This window comes from Lepidochelys olivacea (genome assembly GCF_965140295.1).
Source record: "Lepidochelys olivacea isolate rLepOli2 genome assembly, chromosome: 7".
Classification (NCBI taxonomy): Eukaryota; Metazoa; Chordata; order Testudines; family Cheloniidae; genus Lepidochelys; species Lepidochelys olivacea.
Genome location: NC_140417.1, coordinates 117,432,557 through 117,459,318, shown reverse-complemented (window position 1 = coordinate 117,459,318; position 26,762 = coordinate 117,432,557). Strand labels below are relative to the sequence as shown.

The following is a 26,762-nucleotide window of genomic DNA, read 5'->3' as shown; positions in this document are numbered from 1 at the left end:
GTGTCAACATATTTCTAGGTGATTTAGAATCTATACTAAGAAATATCTGGTAGCTATTACGAGTTTGTGAAGTGTACTCAGAAATGCTGGAACAATACCGTGTAAGTGGATCAAAAATTAAGCAAGCACAGTAGAAGAGAGTAAAAACCTATAAGCCCCATTAATTCAAACTCAATGGGCAGTAGTGGTGTGGAGTTTAAAGCATAAGGTTATATGGAACTTCCCTTCTTCAAGCCCTAGTTTATTGACCTAGAGGACACTTTCACATTTCCCAATACATCTGAACAAGCAAAGGACCCAAGAGGGCAACATAGCTATCTTCAGATCTTGTATTCTTCTCTGTTCTGCCTTTGACTCCAATTGCTGTGAAAACAAATGTTACTGAGACAGAAGATCCATTTTTCTAAATCCGCAAGAAAATAGGCCAAATTCATCCCTTCTATAACACACCCTGGAGATTAACATTACAGCAGGGATGAATTTGGCCCAGTCAGATAATTGTGACCTCCAAGAACATTTGCAAACTATCCCATTCAGCGGTAAAGGAGATGAAAGCCAAAGAATGGACAATAGAAGCTGATCTTCATGGTTGTTTTAACGTCACAATCGTTTCAACTTCCACACAGACTTCAAAGTAATAGATCACATAGAGTACTTGCTTTGGGATACTAATATTCTAGCAAGCAACTCATAGCATTCACTGTAGTTGTGTTTAGAAAAGTTTCCATTTAACCCTCTCCTCAAAACAGTAAGTTTCTGAAGTCCTCCCCCGCCCCCAATTTTTTGGCTGTGTGGTCGGTTGGCTGTTTTGGGAGTATTTGTTTTTTGGAAGTTTGAGGAAAAAATCCTTTCAGCTCCTCTGGAGTGATGTGAGGGTGCAAAAATATACACTTATTGCCTTGTAAAAAGAAACATTTGAACCACACTTCAACAGGGTTGCTGCAAAAGCACCTCGAGTTTGAACTGAGCATGGGCATAGTCTCCCTGAGGAGTAGCACCTTTGCTGAGTCTGGGAAGAGGAAGCAATTTTTAGACCAAAGTGTTTGAAAAATTATTTCCAAGCATGTTCCATCAACAACTGTTTTCGTAGAGCTTTGCACCTCCTACGATAAACATTGTCTCTGCCTAACTTGACCAAGTGATTGTCATAAGGTAGGTTAAACATTGAGCTTCAACTACGTGCTAGTGTCCCCTTATACAATGACACACCAGCCATAAGATTTTGCTTTTTAAACAACATCTCCAGGGGGTTAATTTTGTATTGATGTTTTTACACTACAAATACATTGCTTAAGCAGATTGCTTGTTAACAGCATGATGATAGAAGCATATAATTTAGCATATAACACAAACACTTTCTTTGGAAATGTTGAGTTTAAACTAACCCGTTTAGAGATCAAATAAAAGATTTTGATCAGCAGGTATAAGAACATAAAAATGGCCGTAGCGGGTCAGACCAATGGTCTATCTAGCGCAATATCCTGTCTTCCGACAGTGGCCAATGCCAGATGCTTCAGAGGGAGTGAACAGAACAGGGTAATTTATCGAGTGATCCCCTCCTATCGTCCAAAGCAAGTATAAGAACATAAGAATGGCCGTAGTGGGTCAGACCAATGGTCTCTCTAGTGCAATGTCCTGTCTTCCGCCAGTGGCCAATGCCAGATGCTTCAGAGAGAGTGAACAGAACAGGGTAATTTATCAAGTGATCCATCCCCTGTCGTCCAGTCCCAGCTTCTAGCAGTCAAAGGTATGAAAGAGCAATATGAGCACCAAGTTATCTATATTCTAGCATGACTTGTTTGAAGGGAGAGAAACCCTACTGTTCTATACTTACTATTTCAGTGATCAAGACACACGTGAGTTAGATGGTTAGAAATATCTTGTGAAACTAAGTGCTGAATAAAACTGGTTGAGAAATGTCAATGAACAATAAACATTTGCCATCTTTTTCCTTTTTCCAGCCAGCTCTAGTGCAGAAGTTAATTATAAGATGAACAAGGTCCTTCCTTGTATTTACAGACCTCTAAGTCAAGTGACAATCAAACTTCAGCAGTTAGAAAACAAAGGAATGGATATGTATCCGGACCATGAAATTCACAATAGTCAATATGATTCCCCTAGGCCCTCAGTGCTTTGTTCTCAGTAGTTGAAGCATCTGACAAAAATGCTTATCTGTTTGTTTTATTTTTAAAAACTCAGCTGATGTGAGGATAGTATTGTCCTCCACAGAATTTAAATTTGCTGTTCTTTCTGAAAACCAGCGATGCATTTAGAGCTAATGGGAGTTTTTCCATTAACTTGGGAGAGAAATAAAAGTGGGCTCTTACTAATACAACATAAATATTTCATTTTTCTCCCTATGTACAGAGCCATCTCTCTGATTTGTGAGTCAAGTTTGTGCTGTTATAATTTTCCCAATAGGTTACAATCTGCATGTTAGAATCTGTTTTAGACTGTACTAGATTATGGGTTTCCTGTAGCAGTTTGTGCTTTAAGACGGGAAACATACAGTCCCTCATGTGTCAGCATAATGATATCTTACTATTCTGAAGATGCAGTTTGGAAATTAAATGTGTATCCTTTGACGACAAAAATATTTTTCTAAGGTGTATCTAACTTAATGTGACTTTATTTGTGATTGTTGCAGTGTACATGAGGTTTTTTTCTAAGCTCCCGTGAACATTTTATTTTTTGTGCTGTAACTACACAGGTGCTATAGCCACTTGCTACTCTGAGAAAAAGAACACCACACCATTGAGCGGTGCTGACTCACAAAAGCCAGTCTTTGAAACAATACACAACTGCTGACCCCGTCTCTGTTTATAACATGGGGATGGTGCTGCAAAGATGTTGCATTTTTCATGATTTAAAAATAATTTTGTTTGTGGATATCTGTATTAACTTGTTTAAAACATACAAATAAATTTTATGAAATTTTATGGAGACCACGTAGGTTTTATTACCACTCTGCATATGTCAACCCAAGTTTAAAGTCAAGTCAGCTGACATTTCAGAAATACATTAAAAATTAATGGGTAAGACAGGACTTGCCAAAGTGGTGACTGCTCTGTTATTTACTAGCAGTGCTGTCCTGGTCAGCTCTAGGTCTATTCTGCTTATTTCCATTTCCCCCAGTTTCAGCTTGCTACCATTAATGCCACATCCCTCATGCTAGTCCAGAAGTGATTTAGAGCATTCTCCTTGCAGAAGGATCCCATGTAGTTTTTAAAAAAAGGACACTTTTCTGTACTGATACTGACAGCTTGATAACACAACCAAGTGCATTAAGAGCACATTGAAGGGAAAAGGTACATTACCTAAATGCAGAACAAGTAATCAAGTAAATACCACTTTCACATAACTCATGTGGACTTCCACTATGTCAATTAGTTTTACTTTTTTTTTCTTTTTAAATAAAAAAAGGTCCCATGAGACAAGCTAGCTTTAATTGGGGCAGGGGTGTTTCCTACAGTAATGGTGGATCAGCCTGCACGCTTTCGTTTTTGGCAGCCCTCTGCCCCTGACATTCTCTTCAGAGAAAATGGCTAGTGACAAAATGCTTTTATGATGAGACTTTGCCTATACCAAAAGGGAGTGAGTTTTGCCAAAAGAGATTTGCCATTTAAATGTCTGATGCATGATTTTTTAAAAAGGCATTTTCATTCACATCAACCACAGTGCTGTTGAGGAGGGTGGCCTATGCACAGACTATCCTTAAGCTCAGGTCCTGCATGTTTTATAGCAGGAGTTCCAGTCTCTGTTCTTCCTTACACAAAGAAGAGCTGCTGCTTTTGTCAGGAAACATTTCACCCTGGACAAGTGCTGTTTTCTATGGAATGACAGACAGATGCCTCATTACTCAGCCATCTCTCAGTCCAGCAGAACCAATGCCCCCTCTAATGACTGACGGGTGAAGGGGTCTTTGGGTAAAGTGCAGGCTGTTCTGGATCTCTGACATACATGCTGCTTTTTAAAACGGCTGTTTTATGGGGGGGAGTGGGGCTTTCCTCCTTGCACCAGATTACACTTCATTTTAGATTAAAGTCCTTCTGCAAGCAGCAAAATTTATACCCCTGCCACAAGTAGGATATATCTTAAACTAGGCAAAAGTTGCTTAGTTTTGCAATGGAGCATAATGAAATTGAAGCACTTTGTGTGTTTTCCTCTTCACTAATTTGTTTCCTTTTCAGCATTTTGTAGTAGTCCTTAGGCAGGGCCCAAGCATTGTGCATTTTCACTTTTCCAAACATCTCCAAGAGATTTTAACACTTTATTTAATAAAAGTTAAACATACAAAACTGAAATTAACACACTTTGTATTCATAAAAATCACTTTCTCCCATTAATAGGAAGAATCTTTTTCTATGCATGGATTCTACACTATCAGTTGCAGAGTTTAGCTTTAGTTGTGACTCAGGTAACTGATGGACATTTCCACCAATCAGTGCATTATCAATTGCTGACATGACCTGATCTAATTAACAAATTACAAAATGATCTACATTAACATAATATACAAGGGAAACATGGTCAAGATTAATGAACAAGAAATACACTTGAATTATTTAATGGAGGAAATAGCCAAAGTACTCCTGTTCATTAACTCAGCCCTAGATTTTACAAAAATAATATCTACAATGTATACAGGGCTATACATTAACTTTTTTTTTTTTAAAAAAAAAACACTTTACGGATTCAGAGGTGGTACCAGTACCGTAAGTGGGAGACACGTAACAGAGGGAAGCAATCATGTACAAAAGGCAAGAACTTTTACATGTGGTTTCCTGAATAAAATTAAAAGGGCTCACTGACAGCGTAGGGCTGAAATTACAATGAAGACTAGGGCCACAGCCAGGATTATAGCAAGGCAGAAACTTCAGACTAGCCTTTACTCATTTCCAACTAATTAAATAGGATCCAGGCATTCTTATCTAATGTGCTTCAGTTCTGTTCAAATGGATGGGGAAAAAAAAACCCACACAGGCTGCTCAACAAGTTGGAATTTACTGTACAGTTGTCAAGTCCCATAACCAGCCCATGGAACCCAGCAGTGCAAGGTGTAGAAGGGTTGAGAACATGCTTTTCAGATCATATGATTTAAATTTTCCCAACACTTAAATCTTCACTTTTAAAGTGCAGTTTTACTCTGAAATTTGACTCTCTAAAAATGTCATCTTATGGTTCCCTGGTTGTGTCTCAGCGACTTCCAGTTTAAATGTGCTCAGTATACATGTAAGGAGATTCCTCCCTGTAATTTCCAGCCCTGCAAATTCAGTCTGGAATCTCAAAGTGAAGTTGCATTCTTTCTAGCACATGAATCATCACACTACTCATCTATTCTGTGGGCCACATTCTGCCCTCAGTTACACGCTGACTGTCTTCAGTGAGATTGTAAGGGAGTAACTTAGAATTTTATTAACAATTCCATTTTATATACAAGCTAGGATGGAATCCAGCTAACTTTCCCAGAGCTGTACTGGCTCTGTAGTGCTAGTGTAGTTTGTCACTAAAGCAAGGAGATAGGACTGTGAATACAGAGGGAATGAGAAGCTTTTAAAGGGGCCATTTTTACACAGTCATTTTTCTGACCGTACCCTTGCTAAAAATATGAATGGAAGATTCTGGAGACCAGCATTTCAGCATAACTGCTAACAGCAACTCATGAAAACATCTGGCTGCAGAATTTTGCTTTAAGATGACTATATAAAAAGTTTAGTAATGATGAAGGGAGTCAACTGAATAGCTGTAGATTTCTTTAAGGCTCACATCAGCTGAAGCCAAGTGATGGTGACAAAATGAACTATTCACTACATGCCAACAAATAATTTACTTTTAGAAAAATATAATGATAAAAAGATAAGTGTAAAGCCCTGCAGAGATGAAGTTTAGCCTTTCCCCTCTCTTACTGAGGCATCAAATGCCTGACATTATATTTAGAGGTATCTTGATATTGTGTCATGGGTTTGTCTGCAATTCCACATGTTCCAACCCCGACTTTGCCAGTCACGCTCTCAGGGGAAGCAAAAATACTCCTCTTTACCTGAGAAGGAAACAAAAACACCATTCCTGATTAGTCAGTTCAAGACAGTTTGCTACCTGTGAAGACATGAGTACTGATTAGTCAGTTCTCTAATTCTACAATCAATCCTCAACACCCTACTTTACAGACAGGCAAACTGACACATTAATGTACTTACCCAAGGGCACAGGAGGAGTAAGTGGCAGAGACAATGTTAGAACAGAATTTCCTGGCACCCAGCCCTGTGCTCTAATCATGCCTCTTTGTGAGCACTGACAGCCAATGTTCATCAATAAAAGCCACCTTCCCTATCATAAGACTGTTTTCTGGTAAGTGCTCAAAAGGACTGACGTTTTAGCAGTCCTACACTGCCCCTGGGAGAGTGGGAGGAAACCGAGTGGGCAGCAATACAGCAACACTTCAGTCTCCCCACCACCTCCTCTGAAATACGGCTACTCTACCAGACATGGGAAATGGCTCCAAGCTGGCCACACACCAGACTTTCAGGATCTCAGCTCCAGTGGACCCCAATCCTCCCAGTCTGTGCTGCCCTCAACAGTGGGCCCAATGCTCCAGCCTGGCTAAGTGCAAGCTTGGTTTCAAGAGGGAAAACACCTCACCATGCTAAACCAAGGCCAATCAGAAGGCTTTATTATGCACTTGTATTGTATTTTTTAAAATTTCTTGTTATAAGTCATAATAGTGACTAGTAACAGCTTCCAATTCCTGTATACTATTGATGTAAGTCACAGACACAAGTACCTCACCTATAGATAAATCCCAGCACACACCTGTGCATAGGTCGTCTTATAGATCTAGGCTGTGGCAAGAATTCTTTTCCCTGAATAACTTTGACAGAATGTGCATCGCTGTATTTCTATACAATGGCTAACATTACCATTGACAAAGCTAATAGTAGTGAGCTCTCTGTACAGTGGCATGAATGTATATTAGTAAAAACCAAAATACACACCATTTGAGGAACAGTGCTGCCACCTTTCACTGGTATTTGTTCTATGCTTTTCCTTATCTCCTGCCCAGTTAGAACAGCCATGAAAAGCTAGGTATGCTGGGTGAATAAGAGATCCAATTACACACTTGCCAGCATTAAGGTCTCACAACAGGTTTCCCAATATATGGCATGATGTGGAGCAGTTTGGCTGCTCCTCCAAATGCAAACTTTTAGTTAATTTATACTAAAAAATTTTTTAAAGGCAACCCCAATTCTTGCATAAAAGTGACCAAGTTTCCCAACCTACACAAGCAAAGACCTAAGACTTACTTTTCATATTTAGGCATGATTACTCAGCCTATCTGCAGCATCAAGCTACCATGATTACTCAGCCTATCTACAGCATCTCACTCGGTTTTGCAGCTGGGCTGCCTCAGATTGTGAAGCATAGTCTGGGCATGGTATTTTTCCTGTAACTTGTAGGTCGGACTACCCCTTTTGCTAACTATTCACACACTGGCAGCATATACAAACCTGGCCTTTTTTGTTTTTAGAATAGGCTCTGTTGTTGAACTGTTGCCACTTGACTTTCTGGTCCTCTCGCTCCTGTTCAAGTTCTTTGATTCTCTGGGCTTTTTTCAAAGCTTTCTTCTTTTTATATTCTCGTTGCTGCGCAATCATCTCTTTTCTGTAGGAAGGAAGGGTAGCCCATGATTATGTTTGTGACTACATTTCCTCTCAATAAAGCACTCTGAGGTACACTAAGTACCAAGAAAGAAACTAAATATAACTATTGTAAGCCATCAGGACTCTCAAATGAATGATTACACAACCAAGTCAGGACTATGTGCGCTTATGAAGAATACTGACAAACCTCCCCAAACAAACTGTACTCCATAAATGCAAAAGCAAAGCTATGAAGTTAGTTATGTGTAACACATGGGTACCATGGTGTGATAAGATCATCTTAAGCCTAGTTTCATCTGTTGCCTGTACAGAACAGATTCATTCTCTGATTCTAGAAAGAACATTAAGTCATTTCTTCTGTAAGACAGTCTATCAATTGAGAGGTTTCAGAGTAGCAGCTGTGTTAGTCTGTATTTGCGAAAAGAAAAGGAGTACTTGTGGCACCTTAGAGATGAACAAATTTATTAGAGCATAAGCCTTTGTGAGCTAAATTTGTTAGTCTCTAAGATGCCACAAGTACTCTTTCTTTTAACAATTGAGAATATCATTACAGCATTACACACCTGTAACATTTATCATGCAGAATCAGGAGCAATAAAAATGCTTCAAGCAGGCCATTTCAAATAGAGCAACCCTCAGAGCTGGCACAGATGACAAATTCCCAGTTTCACAAATTCTCAAATGGCCCTTTCAAATATAATCAAATAACATTTCTGAATGTACATGGCTCTTTTCCAACATGGGCCAAATCTCACCATGGTGATCTGCCTGATCTAGGACTCCTGCACTGATCAGGTAATCAGCAGCAACTGTGGTGGGGATTAGGCACAGGGAAAGGGAGAAATGGTCTGAAGCATATCATCCCCTCCACTAGCCTCTTAGAATCTGCAAAGAACTTGATAAAACCCAAATTTGTATGGCCTTTTCTGCAGAAGCTTTATTTAATGCTGTGGAACCCCTTTTGACATGGAAAGGGGGGTTGCAAGAACGGTAGACTGAGGAGAGGAGGGCAAAATGGCTCTAACGAAGCCATAATGCCAGGAACCAAAGGAAGGGACATGAGTGCTGGGGAGCTAGGATAGAGGCACAAGTCCTCCATACCAATGTGGATCAGAGGGGATCTGTATGTGACAGGAACCACATGCCATGCTTCTTCCAAAAGGGGAGGGATTAAGCGCGCGCGCACACACCTGCCACTCCCTCCCCTCAAGGATCATATTAGTGTCCCCAGTTCGGTAAGGCAGAGTGAGTACCCATCCTATGAGTTTCTCCTACAACCTACCGTAGGCTGGAGGAAGGACGCAAGAGCTGCTCCAGTACTTGGGTCTCCAAATAGACTGGTTCCCAAGATGTAACCCCTCTACATTTTGGTTTCTTATCAGGAAGCTGTGAATCAGGAACCTCTTGGTGCTAGCTGGCAGAGGGCACAGAGGGTGCCTAGAGTTTTACAGGGATCTCCTGGGTCAGATACATGCACAATAATTCACTATAAGGTGGCATGCAAAGTCTCTACCAAGAGCCAGTAGCCCACTGGCCATCATAAACACTGCGAAACAAGTGTACAGATAATATTTGAAGTGTTGTGTGTCTGTGCTGAGAATTATGTTCTTAAAGCAGGTAATCAGAAGGTGACATGTCTTGGACAGGTTCCTTTCAAGCAGGAAGAAACAGACACTTAACTTTCTGTCTGGTCACATGTGTATTAGGCATTGTATGTCTCACAATGGATGCCTGTTTCAATACTGAGCCAAGTTAATCAAGCGACTGCAAAATCTTGGAGAGGAAATTTACAGGAAGGAATAAACAGCAGGTGTGAGTATATCCTGGGGTATATCTGGGGGTGCAGAGGTACAGCCTGGATCCTTCACTGAGAAAGCAAGCTAGCCGCATGTTTATCTTATGAACAAAGGGTCAGACCCAAACCTGCTGTAAAGTGCTGGAAGGACTTTGGGTGAGCACTGATCTATAAGACAGGAAAGTATCTAGTTATGCCTATGTTCTAGAATTTTTGTTATGATTGTATGGTATATTTAACCATTTGTTTCCAATACCTTACTTGCTACCACCTGGATCTCTCTACTTTGTTAAATAAACTGTGACTTGTTTTTACTATAAACATATCTAAGTACTGACAGGTTTCAGAGTAGCAGCCGTGTTAGTCTGTATCTGCAAAAAGAACAGGAGTACTTGGGGCACCTTAGAAACTAACAAATTTATTAGAGCATAAGCTTTCGTGGGCTACAGCCCACTTTATCGGATGCATAGAATGGAACATATAGTAAGAAGAAATATATATACATGCAGATAAGCTGGAAGTTGCCATAGAAACTGTGAGAGGCTAATTAGTTAAGATGAGCTACAGCTCACAGTTTGTATGGCAACTTCCAACTTATCTGTATGTATATATATATATATTTCTTCTTATTATGTGTTCCATTCTATGCATCGGATGAAGTGGGCTGTAGCCCACGAAAGCTTATGCTCTAATAAATTTGTATATCTAAGTGCTGTGTTTTAAACAGAACGATAATCTGAGGTGTAGTAAATTGGGGTGCACTGCTTCTTTGGCAGTAGCAAACCTGTGAATACTGTCAGCACCCACTGGAACAGGGACAGGACACTCCAGGGAGATGCTTGAAGGCAGGAATATGCCTAGTACTAACCTGAAGCAAGAGGACCTGCTGAGGTTAAGAGGGGAGTGCTTGTGTTGCCCGTGGCCAGTGAAGTCAGGGAGCTGACCTATGGCAGGCACAGACCAGGCTTCCTCACGCTAAGGGCAGTGAGGTGCCTCACAACCCTGGGTACTCCCACAAAGAGTCAAAGAAGCTTCACCTGTTGAAGATATTTTTTCATTCTCCAAACGAAAACTTGTCTATGCAGCACTTACAATTTCAAGCAGGAGCTCTGAAAAGCTTCTGCTAGATTACAGGCATCTACCACTTCTTTAATCAGTAATTTATAATATACTCACTATTTCACCACACACACAAGTCTCTATCTTCTCCTGAAACATAAACTGTAAGCATCATCTCCATCTTGCGTTACTCTTTACCTGATCATGATTTGGAACCTACATTGTTTAGAACTGGCCTCTTTGCTGGCAATGAAAGTATTCTACTTTTCTCTCTCACATTAATATCCTGGATAAATATGACAGCAGAACTGGTCTAAGAGTGAGATGCTAACAGGCTGTTTTACCAGAGCGCGTTTCCTTAAGCAAATTCCATCCATCCATCCACCACACGAATGCAACATGCTTGGCTGGCCTATGTTCTTTGTTAGAGTACACATCTAAAGTTATACAAGTCACTTACTTGGACATGGGTTTGTTGCCACTGTCCTCTTTTGCCTTTCTTCCCTCTTCTACAGGTTTGAGGTTGAGCAGAGGCGTGACTTCAGCATTGCCATATCCAGCAAATGTGATTGCAGCAGTACCATTCTCCTCATCTATCTCTTCAATCTCAGCTTCATAACACCTGTAAAGATATCATGGCTGTAAGCATGTGAGTAATGGTTTAATACTCAGCCCTACAACACCTACCCTGTTATTCAGCTACTAACATTAAGTTAAGTACTTGCTACCAATCTGCTTAAATTAAGTACTTGCTACCAATCTGCTTCATTTTTTGGGACAAAATACAAATCAAGCCAAGAAGTTAATGTTCTTTAAGAACCTAAGTACATCAATCCTGCACAAGAGCTTAACCTCACTAGCTGATCAAGGAGCCAGTGACAATTTTAAGGCCCAAGAGCTATTTAGACTAGAAACAAATGTCTCGTGCAACTGCAAAGTTAAGAATCTCACTTTTTTCCCTAGTTGGTAGGTCATGCAGTATTAGATTTTAAAACTATGGCATTCTAGATAACACAGATTAGAGCTAGTCAGGAATTTTCTGACTGAATGCTCTTCCACCAGAAAATGCTGAATTGTTGAAACTAAAACTGTTCACAGGAAAGGGCTAGTTTTGAATTTGACAAATCTTCTGATTCAAATTTAAAAAAGAAAAAGTTTCAAAATTGTTTAAACATCCTGTTTTGTCATTTTCTAGTTCAAAACAACTTTTTCTTTCGAACCTGTAGTTAATTTATACTAAAAATTTTTTAAAAGGCCATACTAATTCTTTTTGGATCATCTGTTTACAAAGGTTTTGAGACTGACTTTTTGTTTCAATTTGGGATGGGGAAAAAACTTGAAGCCTCTAAATCTCCCTCCCAGCTCTGCTACAGAGGCATGAGACTACACTTACAGATATAATTCCAATTAACACCTGCCTACGTCGTTTTGATATAGTCACCATCTTGACAAACACTTGAATTGAGTTAAATACCAATGCTTTATACTGTATGAAAACTGAGGGAAGCCCCAGCTTTTGTGTGGTAGGAAGCATTAATCTCTAGCTAGCACTTCTTGAGACACTGGCTGCTTAAATCATGTTGTAGCTTCAGTGGAAAGAAACAAGATAGTAATCCAAGTGAGTAAGGTCCAATACCACTTGGCGTGCCAGAACTAGAAACATCTAAGTGGACCAGTACAAATACTTTCAGATCCAACAAACTTTTCATTGTGATCACTGGTTTAGGACCAGAGCTTAGGACCCAGTAGTGACCTAAGAATTTAAAAAATGTAACGTTTATGATCTCAGGTGAGAAAATATTTCAGCCATCAATGCCTAGGAACAGAAGAAGTGTTTTCATTTTTGAAAAGTTTATTTTCTATATGAAAATATCAATAATTGTGCATCAGTGCATATATTTGGTTTTCACTACATTAGCAGCTCCATTGTACAAGGATTCAACTCTTTTCTAAGAGAAGGAAACAGGATGTTTACTCAATCTGAACAGTTTGATTAGAAAAAATTCAAAAATGCTTCTATGTTACAAAAGAAAGGATAAACTATCATTTTGAAAATAAATATCTTTGTATTTCAAAGACTACAAGATCAGACTAAATTGAAGCAACCCCAGAAACTCTCAATAGCATTAGCTGAGGGAGTCAAAACCAACTATTTTGGTACAGCATCTCCAGAGCATGGTACAGCCAAGTATCAAGCCCCTAAAGACAGAGTAATCTTGATAGAATAGAACTACAGTTCCTTTACAGCAGGGGTTGGCAACCTATGGCACGCATGTCAAAGACGGCAGGCGAGCCGATTTTTAATGGCATGCTGCTGCCTGCTGAGTCCCAGCCACCGGCCCCACTCAGCCCGCTGCCGAACCCACGCTGGGACCCTAGCAGGCAGCAGCGTGCCATTAAAAATCCTACCCGTCCCGGTCCACTTTTCTCTGCGCCCCCCCAGGCTGCTGCTCCAGAGCAAGCAAGCTCCCCCCCTCTCCTGCCTCTTCCCCCAGTGTCCTCTCCCTCCCCGTTGCCGATCAGCTGATGGCCTTTGGAAGGGAGGGGGAGAATCAGAGCAGTGCTCACTGCTCTGGGGAAGAGGTGGAGATGGGGCCTTAGGGAAGGGGGGGTGGAATCAGGGCATATCCCCTCCAGCCCCCTGCCGTGAGCCTCTCTGGGCAGGGGGCTGGGAGCACCCCCCATGACCCCAGCCCACAGCCCCAGCCCTCTGCCCTGATCCCTGCACCCCCTACACACCCCAGCCCTCTGCCCCGACCCCTGCACCCCCCACACACACCCAGCCCCCTGCCCCGACCCCTGCACCCCCCACACACACCCAGCCCCGACCCCTGCACCCCCCACACACACCCCTGCATCCCCCCACGACCCTAGCCCTGACTCCAGTACCCCCACACATACCCAGCCCCCCAACACCCCATGCCCTGACTTCTGCACCCCCCTCACATGCCTCCAGCCCTGACTCCTGCACCCCACACACATACCCAGCCCCCTCACACCCCATGTCCTGACTCTTGCACCCCCCACATTCCCACCCTCAACCTGAGCACCAAACGGGAGCTCCTGTACGCCCCCACACCCCTCATTCCCACCTGCACCCCTCGCACCAAATGGGAGCTGCCCAGGTAAGCACTCCACACCCAAACCCCAACCCTGAGCCCCCTCCCTCATTCTAGCTCCTACCCAGACCCTACACCCCAACCCCCAGCCTGCTCCTTCACCCACAGGGAGAGCCCTGTGCTCAGTGCACTCCCACCCTCAGCTCAGTCCAGAGAAAGAGGAAGAGAATGGGCTAGAACCAGGGAGAAGGCAGGTACCCACTATGTCAGCAGGGCCGGGATCCCAGACCAGCAGTGGGCTGAGCGGGGCTGGCAGCCGGGACCCTGGCTGGCAGGAGCCGGTGGACTGAACCCCAAACTGGCAGTGGGCTGAGTGGCAGCAGGCTGAGCGGCAGCAGGCTGAGCCGCTCAGCCCACTGCCACTCTGGGGTCCCGGCTGTCAGCCCCGCTCAGCCCACTGCCGGTCTGGGGTTCTGGCTGCCTGCCCCTTGCTAGCCAGGGTCCCGGCCGCAGGCCCCACTCAGCCCGCTGCCGGCCTAGGTGAACGGAACCCCAGGCCGGCAACAGGCTGAGTGGGCCGGCGGCATAAGATCAGCATTTTAATTTAATTTTAAATGAAGCTGCTTAAGCATTTTGAAAATCTTGTTTACCTTACATATGACAATAGTTTAGTTATATAATATACAGACTTATAGAGAGACCTTCTAAAAAATGTTAAAATGTGTTACTGGCATGCGAAACCTTAAATTAAAGTGAATAAATGAAGACTCGGCACACCACTTCTGAAAGGTTGCCGACCCCTGCTTTACAGTCAAATGATGACAGGTTTCAGAGTAACAGCCGTGTTAGTCTGTATTCGCAAAAAGAAAAGGAGTACTTGTGGCACCTTAGAGACTAACCAATTTATTTGAGCATGAGCTTTCGTGAGCTACAGCTTACTTCATCGGATGCACGGCATGCATCCGATGAAGTGAGCTGTAGCTCACGAAAGCTCATGCTCAAATAAATTGGTTAGTCTCTAAGGTGCCACAAGTACTCCTTTTCTTTTAGTCAAATGATGGTGTTCCAAATTAAATGCACAGACTTAAATCTCTCAGTCATTTTTCATGACAGTGAGTAAATGTAAAATATATTAACAGAATGGCAATTACATACCCCGGGTACATTTGATAGGCACTACACTAAATGATTATAATTAGTTTATGAAAGTGTAAGGTTTTTTAAAAGTTGTATATATTATATTTCTTTTAAGGGCGGTGACAAGAAAAGGTGTTTTCAGAATCACCGAATGTCAAATTCGTTTGGTCTATAATATTGAACTTCACTAAAAGGAAATACAATGGTTACTTAATTTCTCTTAGCTATTTTTTGTTAGAATTACTCAAATGGGGTAGTTCAAGCTGAATGAAAATCTCTTACCATTGTACTGTATTATTTCATGTAACAGTTAGAGAAGTTTGTTTTCTACACTTACTGTCCATCTTCACTCCATATTGCCATACATTTATCCCCAACCTTCCAGGAGTGACTGGGTAGGGCAGAAGCAGAACTATCAGAACTTGCAAGGGCTTCCGAAGGTTGTGTTGAAAGGAGATCTTTGGTTAATTCTATAACTTCCTGGAAAAGGAAGAGGCAAAAAATACACTTTCAAACACCATTACTGTGCTTTATTTTTTCCCCAAGTTGACAGATCTATTTTGTAGTAGTTATTGTATTAAACGTATATCTGATGTAAAGCAGACTGCTGGCTATTTACCACTAATTACAATGTATTAGCCTTCGACATCACAGATGTAGAAGAAAGCGATGTATGACTGTATGCTATATTGAAATGAGGCCACCTCTTCACCCTGGGTCAACTCTGAAAATGCCCCAATGTTTCCTTTTCACAGCAATTCTTTCTAGCTGAACTGCTTTTGCATAGGCTCAGAGACATAGCCAGCTATTCATGTGGAAACAATCCTTGATGCGACTCTTTACACGTGTGCTGCACATGATTCTCAATTTCTGTCTGAAGAGCACATCGCAGCAATGGGGAGTAAGCAGCCAGTATTACATTCACAGCTCATAAGGAAGACAAGGGCTAAATTGATTCAAATAAACTTTAAGATAGATAACTGTGAATATTTTGCTTTTCCACCTCAACTGCAGTTTATTTTTCATTAGGCGATTATTTTAAAAATGATTGGTTAGCCCAGAAATTACACATTTCTTAGTTTTAGAATACTGCATATAAAATAAGCGTACTAATGATAAGCACCTCTGAATGAGAGGTGCCATTTTTTCAGTTCCTTTGAAAAAGTGGGGACTGGTTGAGCTGAAGTATCCACAGAGATATTTTGGAGAGAGGAGTGACTCCTTTTTGAGATCCCAGTTTAGGAAAGTATCCCATTTCAGGAAAGCACTTAGGAACATGCTTAATTGCCTTCCCGAACAAAGATGGGCTTAATTATGCACTTAAGCACTTTCCTGAATCAGGGCCTCAAAGTGCGGGGCCAGAACCACCTCATTAACCTGACAGAATGACCGGAACAAGACAAATGGCAGAGGAAAATATATCTTTTTTCTATTAATTGATTTTTAGTGCCTTTAGACACTACAGAGTGAAGTCTTATTTATTCATAGAGCAGATACAGCACAGTACACAGCAATGCAAGTCTCCAGCCAATGCCCTGCCACTGTGATTGGACTTGGAGGCACCACTTCTATGGGTAGGTGTTTAGTTCAGTCTCAGTGTTACCTATTTTAAAACAAAATAACTTCCCCAATTAGGTAGACACCATCTTTGTTGACTCGGGAGCCAAAATAGGTAGGCAAATTTCCAGGTTTTCTATCAACTTTGTAAGCCAGTGGAACAAAAAATACTTAGATGGTTTAGAGGGTCAGAATTTGAATGCATATTTTTCACCTTAATTAGGAAGATATTTAGTGTCTACTCCTTTTATTGCAATGTAGCAAATGCCAATTGAATCAGTGCTACTCTCTTACTTGCCAGTGTGAAGATTCTTGATCACTGCAACTGAAAAAATACGTAGTTCAACAGCCAGCAGATAAAAGCAAAACACAAGCACTTCCCTACGTGAGGAAAGGCAACTCCACAATTCATACACAAGAAATGGTGTCAGCCCTTACAATATCAATATTTTTATCTGATGCAAGTCACAAAATTAAGGGCAAATTTTTCAATTAAGGAGATTACAGACATTCTGCATTTCCCCCCACTATAACCCTCTCCTCTCCACAGATTTGCCCCACAACACGTTAGGTCTATGCTGCTGCTCCCACAAATAACACTGCCCAGAGGCAAGGCCAGCAGCAGGGTGAACTGGGAGCGATTCTAATCAGGTTTGCCGGGGCAGAAACGGAACATGCTGGTCCAGCACAGGCACAGGCGTTCTTTGCAACTGCTGGCTGTGGGGTGATTTGAATAAAGAAACTGTACTGGTGATGAGGAACATCCTTTTTCAAAATGGATGCCCGTGGTAGCTCATGAAACAATACAAAGCATGAAGATTCAACGTTCCTGACGCCACCGTTTTCCTTAGTCAAGATCCAAGATGACAAGTACTATTGGTAAGTGGTACACCCTAAAGAAGATTTGAAAGGCCCCAAAAAGAAAACTCTACAGTCTTGACAGACTCCCCCATCCCACTTTTCTTAATAAATGGAATCAACAAGTATCTAGACAGTGGGACAGGAAGGCTGTGGGACCCAGCAGGGTTCCTCTCTCAGCTCAGCAGAGATGAGAGAGAACAGCTGGAGCCTGATTCATTAAACCTCATTGATAAAGTAAGGGCCTATAAAGAGAAGGAAAGCTCAAGGCAGAGGGAAGGCTACTCTTCATTCCTCCAGAAGTTTGAGGATTCTACTCAGGTAATTCCCAGAGACCAACCCCATAAAGCATATGTTTAGTTTTCTTATATGTACTTTTGTTTGAGTACCTAGCACAGAGGCACAAAGGGCCTGACAACTGGATTCTCTTTTGTTTGTTGATATCTGAACCAATCAATCAGACCTCCCTAACAAGGAGGTTTGGGGTTTGTTTTTGCTTTAGAAAACCCTCTGATGATTTTGTGGCAGGGACTGGAACAGAGGATATGGCCACAGTCTACCTTTACTATAATCTTTATTTTGCAGAATATTGCATATGGGTCAACACTGATTTTGATATTTAGAATATTTCATTTGAGGGAGCTCCTTAGAGTACATACCATTAATTACTTTTCCTTCCCCAGGTCTGAGTTCTAACACTGCTCCTTCACTCACAGAGCGGGTGGTAGTAGCAGTAATCTGCAAATCCAGGAAGCATCATGGCTTGTGATATGTGTATCAGCAGGTCAAATAGAGTACAGCTGTGCACTGATTACCTGAAGGTAAGCGTTTCAGATATACAGAAACCACTGTAATTTTGAGACAGTTGACTTACTCCTGCCTCCTTCATAAGTCGTTTATCTATTAAAATAGTTTATTGTAGAACTAGAGTGAATATGCACCCAGATTACTCAATCAACAATTCACTGACTTTACCAGTTGTTTAAAGGGTAGGCTATAAACAAACTTGTAGTAAAAATCTTATTTTGCCTACGTATCTTAATACTAGACACAGATAGTGGACAGAAATTTGAACCATACACACCATATCTTGAATTGGTTAGGGATCCAATACATCTGTTTTGTTGTTCTAACATACAGTATACTATAGAGCTAGTGAGAACACAACTGGGGTATTGCACATAGTAGGAGGGTGTCACATTACAGTAACAGCTGAGGAACTGGAAGGTGCAGAAAAGCGCCATTAGGTTTATGCAGAGTTTCACGGATTAGGGAAACTAGATTTGTAGAAATAAGGGAATGGGAGAAAAAGAAAACTATCCCATAAAACTCTTAAAGCAGTAAGTTGAAAAAACATGAGGGCACCAACTGAAACTAACAGAACAGGCATTGAAGGAGATTGAAAACAAGAAGTTTATTTAAGCAGAAAATAACGTGGTACACACTACCAAAGCAGGAAGAGAAGCTGCAACTGTCTCATGTATTCAGACATCACACTGCATTTATGGGGGATGAGGGGGTGGCTCTGCACTCTAGATAGACTAGCTCATGAACTACAGTAAAATAACACTACAGAAATCTTTAAAGGCTGAATGGCTCATGTTTAAAGCAAGATTTGTGGGGAAGAGTTAGAATGTGTTCTTAATGCCTACTATAGCAAAACTGCTAATTAAGGTAGCCACATGCAGCCAAATAAGCTATACAGTGTGACTTGCTGCCACCTTCCTATGACATGGAGATGCAACCTGTGGAGACTACAGGTCCCAGCATGCAAAGATCCATCCTTATGAGAGTGGCTTTTCACACAAGTCAAGATGGAGCTCTGTATTGTGGAGTGCATAGTTACACCATGTTAAAGAGGAGGCTGGCTGCAATCCACTCTAGTTCATGCAAGTTAGATTTGATCCTTGGTTGCATAGGTACCTTGCTAGAAGTCCCTCAGTAAAGTAAAAGATGGGGAGCCCATTTTATATATGAAAATATCTTGGTCAAAGCTGAGCATGCTGTGTATGGTAATGATGGATGCAATACTGAGATAAAGGATTGTTTAAGATAATCTTTAGAATAAACAGGAAACAATTTAATTGACACAAAAAATAAAGTTGGATTTATTTTCCATTTTTAAAGGTGGAATGTATGAGTAGCAAACTTTTTGGAGCTGGGAATGCAAACATCTTCCCTGTTCTATGCAGAGAGCTTTTATTTAATTTTTTTTCCAAGTTGTCCTTTCACATCAGTGATTTCCACACATCAAAGCAGACCTTGTATTGGTATTAGAAATATGAGTTTTGCTCTGCATTTTAAAAATATACACATGCTTTTAAGAATGTGCAATTAAGTATATTCTGATTATACTACAACGTTCCCTGTGGACAAAAGACCTTTACATTTAAAAGAAAATCTAAAGCTTATTGATAGAAGACATTGATTTAGCTTGTTTTTGAGTTGTATTTTTATTGTTACCATTTCTTCAAGCAGCAGCAGCTACTGAATGCTGCAGTGGGTAATTTTATCTACTTAAGTTTTGTGAATAACAACTTGGCTGCTATAGTGCTCACTCGCTTGTGCGCTCTCTCTCTAGCAATAACATAGTAGTTTGCACCCATACCCTAACATTTAAGAAAACATTAAATACAGGCACAATTATGTGCCAATTTTGTTGCCTGAAGTGATAAAGGCCTTTTTAATCAAGTTGAAGGTGTTCATGTCATTGTCCAAAGTGGGTCTAATGAGGACTTTGAGTAGCTTTTATCTATCAACAAAAAGTAACTTATGAGATTAAGTCTAAACATATTCCAGGTGGTGGCACATTTAACACTGCATAACAAATCTGGCATTCCTTACATACCCAGAACTTCTATTAAAAAGTCAGTGAGAGGCTAAGGTGTGCCAGGATTTCAGACTTACGCTGTAAAAGTATTTCAGCTATCTTTATGGATGTGAAAACAACAAGGAGTCTGTTGGCACCATAAGACTAACAGATTTATTTGAGCATAAGCTTTCATGGGTAAAAAACCCATTTCTTCAGATGCTTATGCCCAAATAAATCTGTTAGTCTTTAAGGTGCCACCGGACTCCTTGTTGTTTTTGTGGATACAGACTACCACTGCTACCCCTCTGATACTTGATTTATAGATGTGATTGAACGTGTACATAATGAGTAAACCAAATCGGCATCAAATTAATTTCTCCATGTACATTTGTGTTGACTCAGTGCTCAGGATAGCCCAAATGCTGTGACAAATGGAAATAGCTACATAGTTTAAATGGAGCATGCAATGGCTTTATTTAAAAAATGCAGATGACATGAGTGGAGATTAGATTCAATTACAAGGTGATAAAATTTGATGCCTACAATTTACTGGTATTATTCTAATGCCACAAAAAGGCCAATGAAGAAGATTGGGAAAGGCTGTCTTTGCACAAATTTTTATAAGTATAAAAATGTGTATAGTAAAAAAAGACTGTTTGCATATTTTTTTCATAGTTCTCTCTCCAACCCTTTGGAAGTTAAAACGGTTCTTTACACAAATTTTGTTCTTCCTTCAGCCTGCATGTGCAATGCAACAGTGTGGTCACTATCAACTTGAGCTAAGATATGAATTTTTTTTTAGCTGTTTTTTTTTTTTAAATGGAGGCAATATTTAAGTGTTTCAGCCAAAGACTTGCACATCTCAGATAAGAAGAACTCCTTTTTCTTCTTGATGGTGAGGTACTAACATCTTCTTTTAAAAACAAATCAAATAGCAGTGACTTTTTTTTTAAAAGCATATAAAACAACATGACTGTTTAATAAACTTAAAAAGACAGGCCAAACTTTGGCACTGCCAGCTATACCACTGTCCCTTCAAACAATCTGAGATCATAGAGCAAACCTTTAACTTACATTTTGCAATAACCCTGACAAGCATTTATTATTTTTTGAAGTGCAAATGCCCAGCAACAAGCTATGTCTCTGCTTGAGAGAAAGTGATGGCATTTTTGCTGACATTACTCAGGATAGAAAGATCTCAGTTTCTAATTCCCTCCATCCTCACCTGTAAGTCTTTTTTTAATTTTAGTAAGTCTTCATTTTCTCCATTCCCAGAAAGAGCGGCCTCAACTTGCTGGAGCTGAGCTTTGTAGCTAGCTAGTTGTTTTGCAAGATCTTCTGACATCTGTAAAAGAAGTAAATCTTAGAACAGAAAGTAGCAAAACTGCTTTGATAAACTGTTTTGTAGTGAAAATAAAATAGAACTTGTAACTGGTTAAAAAGATGTTACAGCTATCATAGATGACATCTAACATACTAATTTTTAGTATTCTGCTATTTCAGTGGATAACCACTCCTCCACTGTCATACTAATTCTGATCAACTCTGATCAAAACCAACAACAACAAAAAAAGCCTTGAAATAAGTAACTTACAAGTTGTGTGTATACAATAGTGGACACTATACAAATGAATAACACTATCTTTAACACTTAGCACATAAAGATTCATATCTTCAAAATATTCTGAGGTCCCAGACATTATAATTTTGCCTTTCCCCTTATAAACAGCATTATCTTCACATTCTCAGTTAGTCTCTTTAGATGTGTATACACCACTCTCACGTGACAATGAATTCAGCCTCACTCAATGTTCTATCATCTTGTTTTAAGCCACTTTTTAGATAATAAAACACACACTTCTTTTAAAGTTAATGTAATTTTAGCCTTTCCTTCTAATGTCTTCTGCATAGGGCATCACCTAATGGAGACAAAATTAGCCTTTTGTTAGGGATGGATTGGTGAAGCCTGTAAGCTCTTTGGGTCAGGGACAGTCTATTTGTTGTGTGCTTGTACAGCGTTCTATGACTAGAACTCCTAGGTGTCAGAATACAAAAAAATAAAATGGAGAGACGACTTACTAATTCATAAATTCAGAGCAGTGCAACTGTAATAGAAGGTGCCTTTCTCTACTTTCACAAGTAATAGTCATGCAGGACAGTTTACAGCATGCACCCCCTTCCCAACCCAGGGACTGGGCTTAGGGGCTGGGGGAAGAGGAAGTAAAGGGGAACTCCGAGCACAGGCAGTGGAGGGGGTGCGGGGGAAAGTTAAAGCTAGGCTCTGAGGAGAGGGGCGAAAGATGGGGGGGGGGGAGGGCTGGTGGGGCACAAGATGGGCGGGCTCGTCTATGGAAGGTGAATGGAGCAGACAGGAGCACGGAGGAGGAGGAGCTAGAGCCTTTGCAGGCGGGCAGGAGCACGCGGGGTGGGGCTAAGACCTGTGGGGGGGGGAGAACAGGACGCAAGGGGGGGGGGACTAGGGCCTGTGGGGGCTGACAGGACCGGGTGGAGGTGGGGCTAGGGCCTGTTGGGGCGGGTGGGGGAGAGAAAAGACAGGGCCGGGAGCTAAGGCCTATGGGGAATGGGGGCTGACAAGACCGGGGGGGGGTGTGTGGAGGTGGGGCTAGGGCCTGTTGGGGGGGGGGGGAGAAACGACAGGGCCGGGAGCTAAGGCCTAGGGGGGCTGACAAGACCGGGGGGGGCGGTGGAGGTGGGGCTAGGGCCTGTTGGGGGGGGGAGAAACGACAGGGCCGGGAGCTAAGGCCTAGGGGGGCTGACAAGACCGAGGGGGGGTGGAGGTGGGGCTAGGGCCTGTTGGGGGGGGGGGGGAGAAACGACAGGGCCAGGAGCTAAGGCCTAGGGGGGCGGTGGAGGTGGAGCTCGGGTCTGTTGGGGGGGGCGGGGCTGAGGGAGAAGGAGGTGGTGGGCCTAGGCCAGAGGAATTCCGCGCCTGAGCGGGGGAGGGGGCCCCCGACCCAGCCTGCCAGGCGGGAGGTGAAACCTGAGGGACGGGAGGAGAAGGGGTCGGGCCGGGGAGCCTCGGAGCAGCCTCCGGTGGGAGACGGGGCGGTGCCGGGTCTCGGCTCGGCCTCCCCCCGCCTGCGCGGGAAGGGTTAATAGCCGCTTCCTCTCACCTTGGTCGCGGGGGGGGATCCGCGCCGCGCTCGGTCCCGTCAGGCCTGGGCCGCTTCCTCCTCCCCGCGACACACGGAGCCAGGAGCCGCGGGCACCAACAATCGCGAGACTTGCGGGGGAGGGGGCGCGGAACGAGTCAGTCACGTGCCCGCCGCTGGTCAAAGGGCACGAGGCCGGGAGGGATGCGCTCTGGGTGGCCACGTGACGGTAGCGGGAGGGCAGCGGAGAGCGCGCGCGAGCTGGCTCATCCGGGTATCTTCAGGGCGTCGGCGGGTGAGGTGGAACGCCCCGCCCTCCGCTCCAGTGCAGCCCGGTGCGGGGAGGTGCCTCAGGGGCGCGTCCCCTCCGCGCTGTGGGGACTGAGGGAGAGACATGACGCCTGAGGGGCGCGTTGCGGGGCGGGTCTGTGCACGCCCTGGGCAGAGCTAGGGTGTTGCAGCCATTAACTGCTGCCCCGCCCCTCTGCAAGGCGAGGGGAGCTGTTAACGTCTCTGCTTCCCAGCTGGGGAAACTGAGGCACGGAGCGGTTACGGCTAAGGTGGCCGCTCCTCTGTTTACCACCCTCGTGGACGTGCTGGGTCTTTCGGGAACGGCGTGACCCTGCCTTCGCCGGTGGGACCTGGGACTCACGGGTGCCTGGAAGGTCAGGCTGGGAGGAGGGCGGGGGGAACCCATTTTTAAGCGTGTGCGCCGCGCCGCCCCCCCCCCGTCCAAGGCTCAGTATGACGTTGCCTGCACGGTCACGCTGCTGGGGGTGGGGCGCTCTTCAAAAGGTCAGCCCCCGCCTGAGGCCGCCAAAACCACGTCTGGTTTTGCCTGAGGAGGGACAAACCCGAGAAAAGCAGGATTGTCTAGGGGTTTAATGGCGAACAAGTGGTCTGCTTAGTTAAGGCCTAGGCTTTCCAAGCCACACACCCTAAATCTCTCCCTTCCCCACAACTTGAGGGGCTTTAGGTACCCCCGTTTGGAAAAAGAAAATGTTGGCTGAGGCGAGCCTGAAGAACAGCTCTGTGTAAGCTTGTCTCTTTCCCCAGCAGAATTTGGCTCAGTAAAAGATATGACCTAAGCAGCTCTTTTCAAACATTTAAAACTTTCTCCTCAATTGCCCGTGGGGCTGATGTTTATCATACAAGCAGAAACATTTTTTAAAACAAAGTTTCATAATATTCCATTCAGCTGTTACAGAGAGCGCCACACCTGTGAAATTTTGCTAGATATTTTTTCATAGACAGCTTTGCTCACACAGCTCAGACTTTATTTTGTAAATTACGTTATCAAGTTTGAAGCATGTTACTACAGTGAAATGCATAAAGGAATTCGCTGTGTAAACTGTAACAGACCATTAGCTTTCAGAAGGAGAAAGCTAATCATATGTGGCTGCTTTTAAAAACATCATGGGTATGGTTCTCAGTGATATGTGCCTATATGTTTGCCTGCACACACCTACACAGATGGTCTAATAGCTGCATAACGTGCATGTGTACACATATTCAAAGCGCTATATACCTGATGCCATCACAGTGAAATATAATTATATATGGAAACTGAGGCACAGTTATGATTATTATTCCTGGGGCATCTATATATTTGACAAGAGCCATAATAGATAACTAAAGACAATCACTTTAGCAACAAGTTTACACTCTTATGCTCCTAACCATGCAATTTGATCTGAGCAGATTGATGTTTACACTGGCATGAAGTTCTGTTAAAGGCATTGGCTCCATATGGGCAGATTAAATTGCTGTTTTAGGGGAACTTTATTGTTGATAACTTGTACAAGACCACACAACAAATCAGTCTTAGAGCCAGGATTAAAATTTTTACAAAACACTGGCTCCTAACCCTCTGCCCACTTCTCTATAGCAGGCTACTTCTCTAAATATTGAGTCCTTGTACTTAACAACTCTCCCCCACTCAGTCCCTAACCAAATGGAAGAAAAAGTCAAACAACTTGCATACTTGAATATTATACACCCCTATTCCTTCCCTCCATCCTTATGGTGGCCTTGTTTTGTTGCAACTGCAGTTCCTTGGCACAGGGAGTGGGATCTTCCTGGCTCAAAGTCTGTTACAGGCTTTAATTGTCATCAAGCATCACCAGTGTGGTGTTCTGCTCTATCCAATGTTGATAGCAGTCGGCTACGTGCGTGTGTTCCCTCTGCATGTTGCCCTGGCTCTATGCAGATAGCTGGCGTAGCAGACCCCGAGAGAAACCCCAAGAATCACAGACTCCAGTAAGGTACAAAGGCGCCCAATCAGGTTTATTCGCATGGAACACAGTTTCTAGCTCCTTGGATCAGATATCTACAGTTCTGCTAGTACATATGTGCTCCCTGACAATCGAACGGCTCAGTCAGTGGCGGGATTTACCACTGCCTCCTACGCCAGACAAAGAAACCCCTCAGGGGTGCATTCTTATACATAGGTACAAACAAGTTACGCCTCACTCCTGAAGTATTGAGGTACAATCCCTTTGCATAGTAAGGTGCCGCTTATCACCTTGTACATTGGAGTGTTCTGGTACCATCCTGGAATATGTTTATATCTCTAGTGTTCAGTACCTTTTAGGGGTGTGTGTTTTTGCAACATCAGCCCTCTCCTTGCAAGTATCTGAGCAGGGCTTGCCTCTTGTTCACAGGTTAACTTTGCTTTATGTTAACAAAGTCTTTACCATTACTTTAGTTCAGGGCTTAGGTCTCATACCAGGCCTCTGATACAAGGGTTTATGTTTCAGGACTTCATCTAACTACCACACGGGGAATCTTGAAGGATTAACATCAATTGAAAAGTATTAGCTTCAGCAGAATCTGCCTGCTTAGAGTAAGGCTCAGCTGTTCCTTTGTGGAGGAGTGATTTGAAATTCCAGGTGTCTGACTTCCAGTTAATTATAAGAGACAGCAGGGGTACCTGGACATGGTGTGCACATAAACTATAGCTCTACTAATTTTTCTTCATACTCAGACATACATTATTAAAAACATGTAATTTCACAATACTTAATCAATAATTATACAGTCTTTCATACCAGTGTGCTTTGGTGCCTTTTAATCATGCAGGAGTGCAGTCTGATTTAGTGATTTAAAAACACTATATAAGAATCAAACCATCCCCACCCACCCACCAAAATTAAGCATCAAACAGCAGTTTACAACAGGAAGTGGGGAGGAGGGGGGATCATATTTGTTTTTGTGACTCTAGCTCTTCATTTCCTTTGGTTTTATTTAAAAAGATTTAAAATGCTCCAAATCAAAACATTTAATTTTGAGTTAAATGAAATATTTTATTCAACCCAAAACAAAATTTTCCAGCTTATTCTGATTCACCAAAAATTCCTGTTCAGTTCAACCTGCACTGATTTTCTTTTCTTTAAATTTATTTTTTTGGAACTAAAAAATCACTTATCCATGCAGTTCTACTCCTTAGTCACTAAGATGACTTTCTACCGCTTGCTGATTATACAAACACACATACCTCTCAACTGTCCTACATATCAAGAGGCATTGCTCTGATTTTGGTCCCAAAGTTACGTCCATTTCATACAAATTTAGTGTCCCCTCATTTTTATTTTTTAAAATTGTTTCCATAAGAAAGAATCGTAAAGATAGGCTCTTGCAAAGTTATTTTTAATCACACTAATGGAATGAAGCCCACAGCATTTTTAGTTTCCTGCATGAATCACTTTTCTGTGT

General features: G+C 42.5%; 1 protein-coding gene across 2 annotated transcripts; it reads right to left on the bottom strand.

Moving 5' to 3' along the window:
* Positions 1 to 4,238: 4,238 nt before the first annotated feature.
* On the bottom strand, positions 4,239 to 23,289 carry SMNDC1 (survival motor neuron domain containing 1). Of its 2 annotated transcripts, XM_084633279.1 has the most exons (6): positions 23,070 to 23,289; positions 21,161 to 21,280; positions 15,046 to 15,188; positions 10,973 to 11,134; positions 7,506 to 7,659; positions 4,239 to 6,040 (listed from the first exon to the last, which is right to left on the bottom strand). In XM_084633279.1, the coding sequence occupies exons 2-6, from the start codon at positions 21,278 to 21,280 to the stop codon at positions 5,903 to 5,905; spliced, it is 717 nt and encodes a 238-aa protein (XP_084489405.1). In that variant the 5' UTR covers positions 23,070 to 23,289; the 3' UTR covers positions 4,239 to 5,902. The 2 variants fall into 2 exon arrangements, with proteins under 2 accessions (XP_084489405.1, XP_084489406.1); XM_084633280.1 differs by lacking the exons at positions 21,161 to 21,280; positions 23,070 to 23,289 and adding an exon at positions 17,783 to 17,919.
* Between the last annotated feature and the right edge of the window lie 3,473 nt (positions 23,290 to 26,762).

Coding starts and splice junctions, on each gene's coding strand:
- SMNDC1 (XM_084633279.1), bottom strand. CDS start 21,280: ATGTCAGAAGATCTTGCAAAACAACTAGCTAGCTACAAAGCTCAGCTC. Junction 15,189..21,160: donor AATTAAAAAAAGACTTACAG/GTGAGGATGGAG, acceptor TTCCTTTTCCAG/GAAGTTATAGAATTAACCAA. Junction 7,660..10,972: donor GGCAACAAACCCATGTCCAA/GTAAGTGACTTG, acceptor TCCTTCCTACAG/AAAAGAGATGATTGCGCAGC.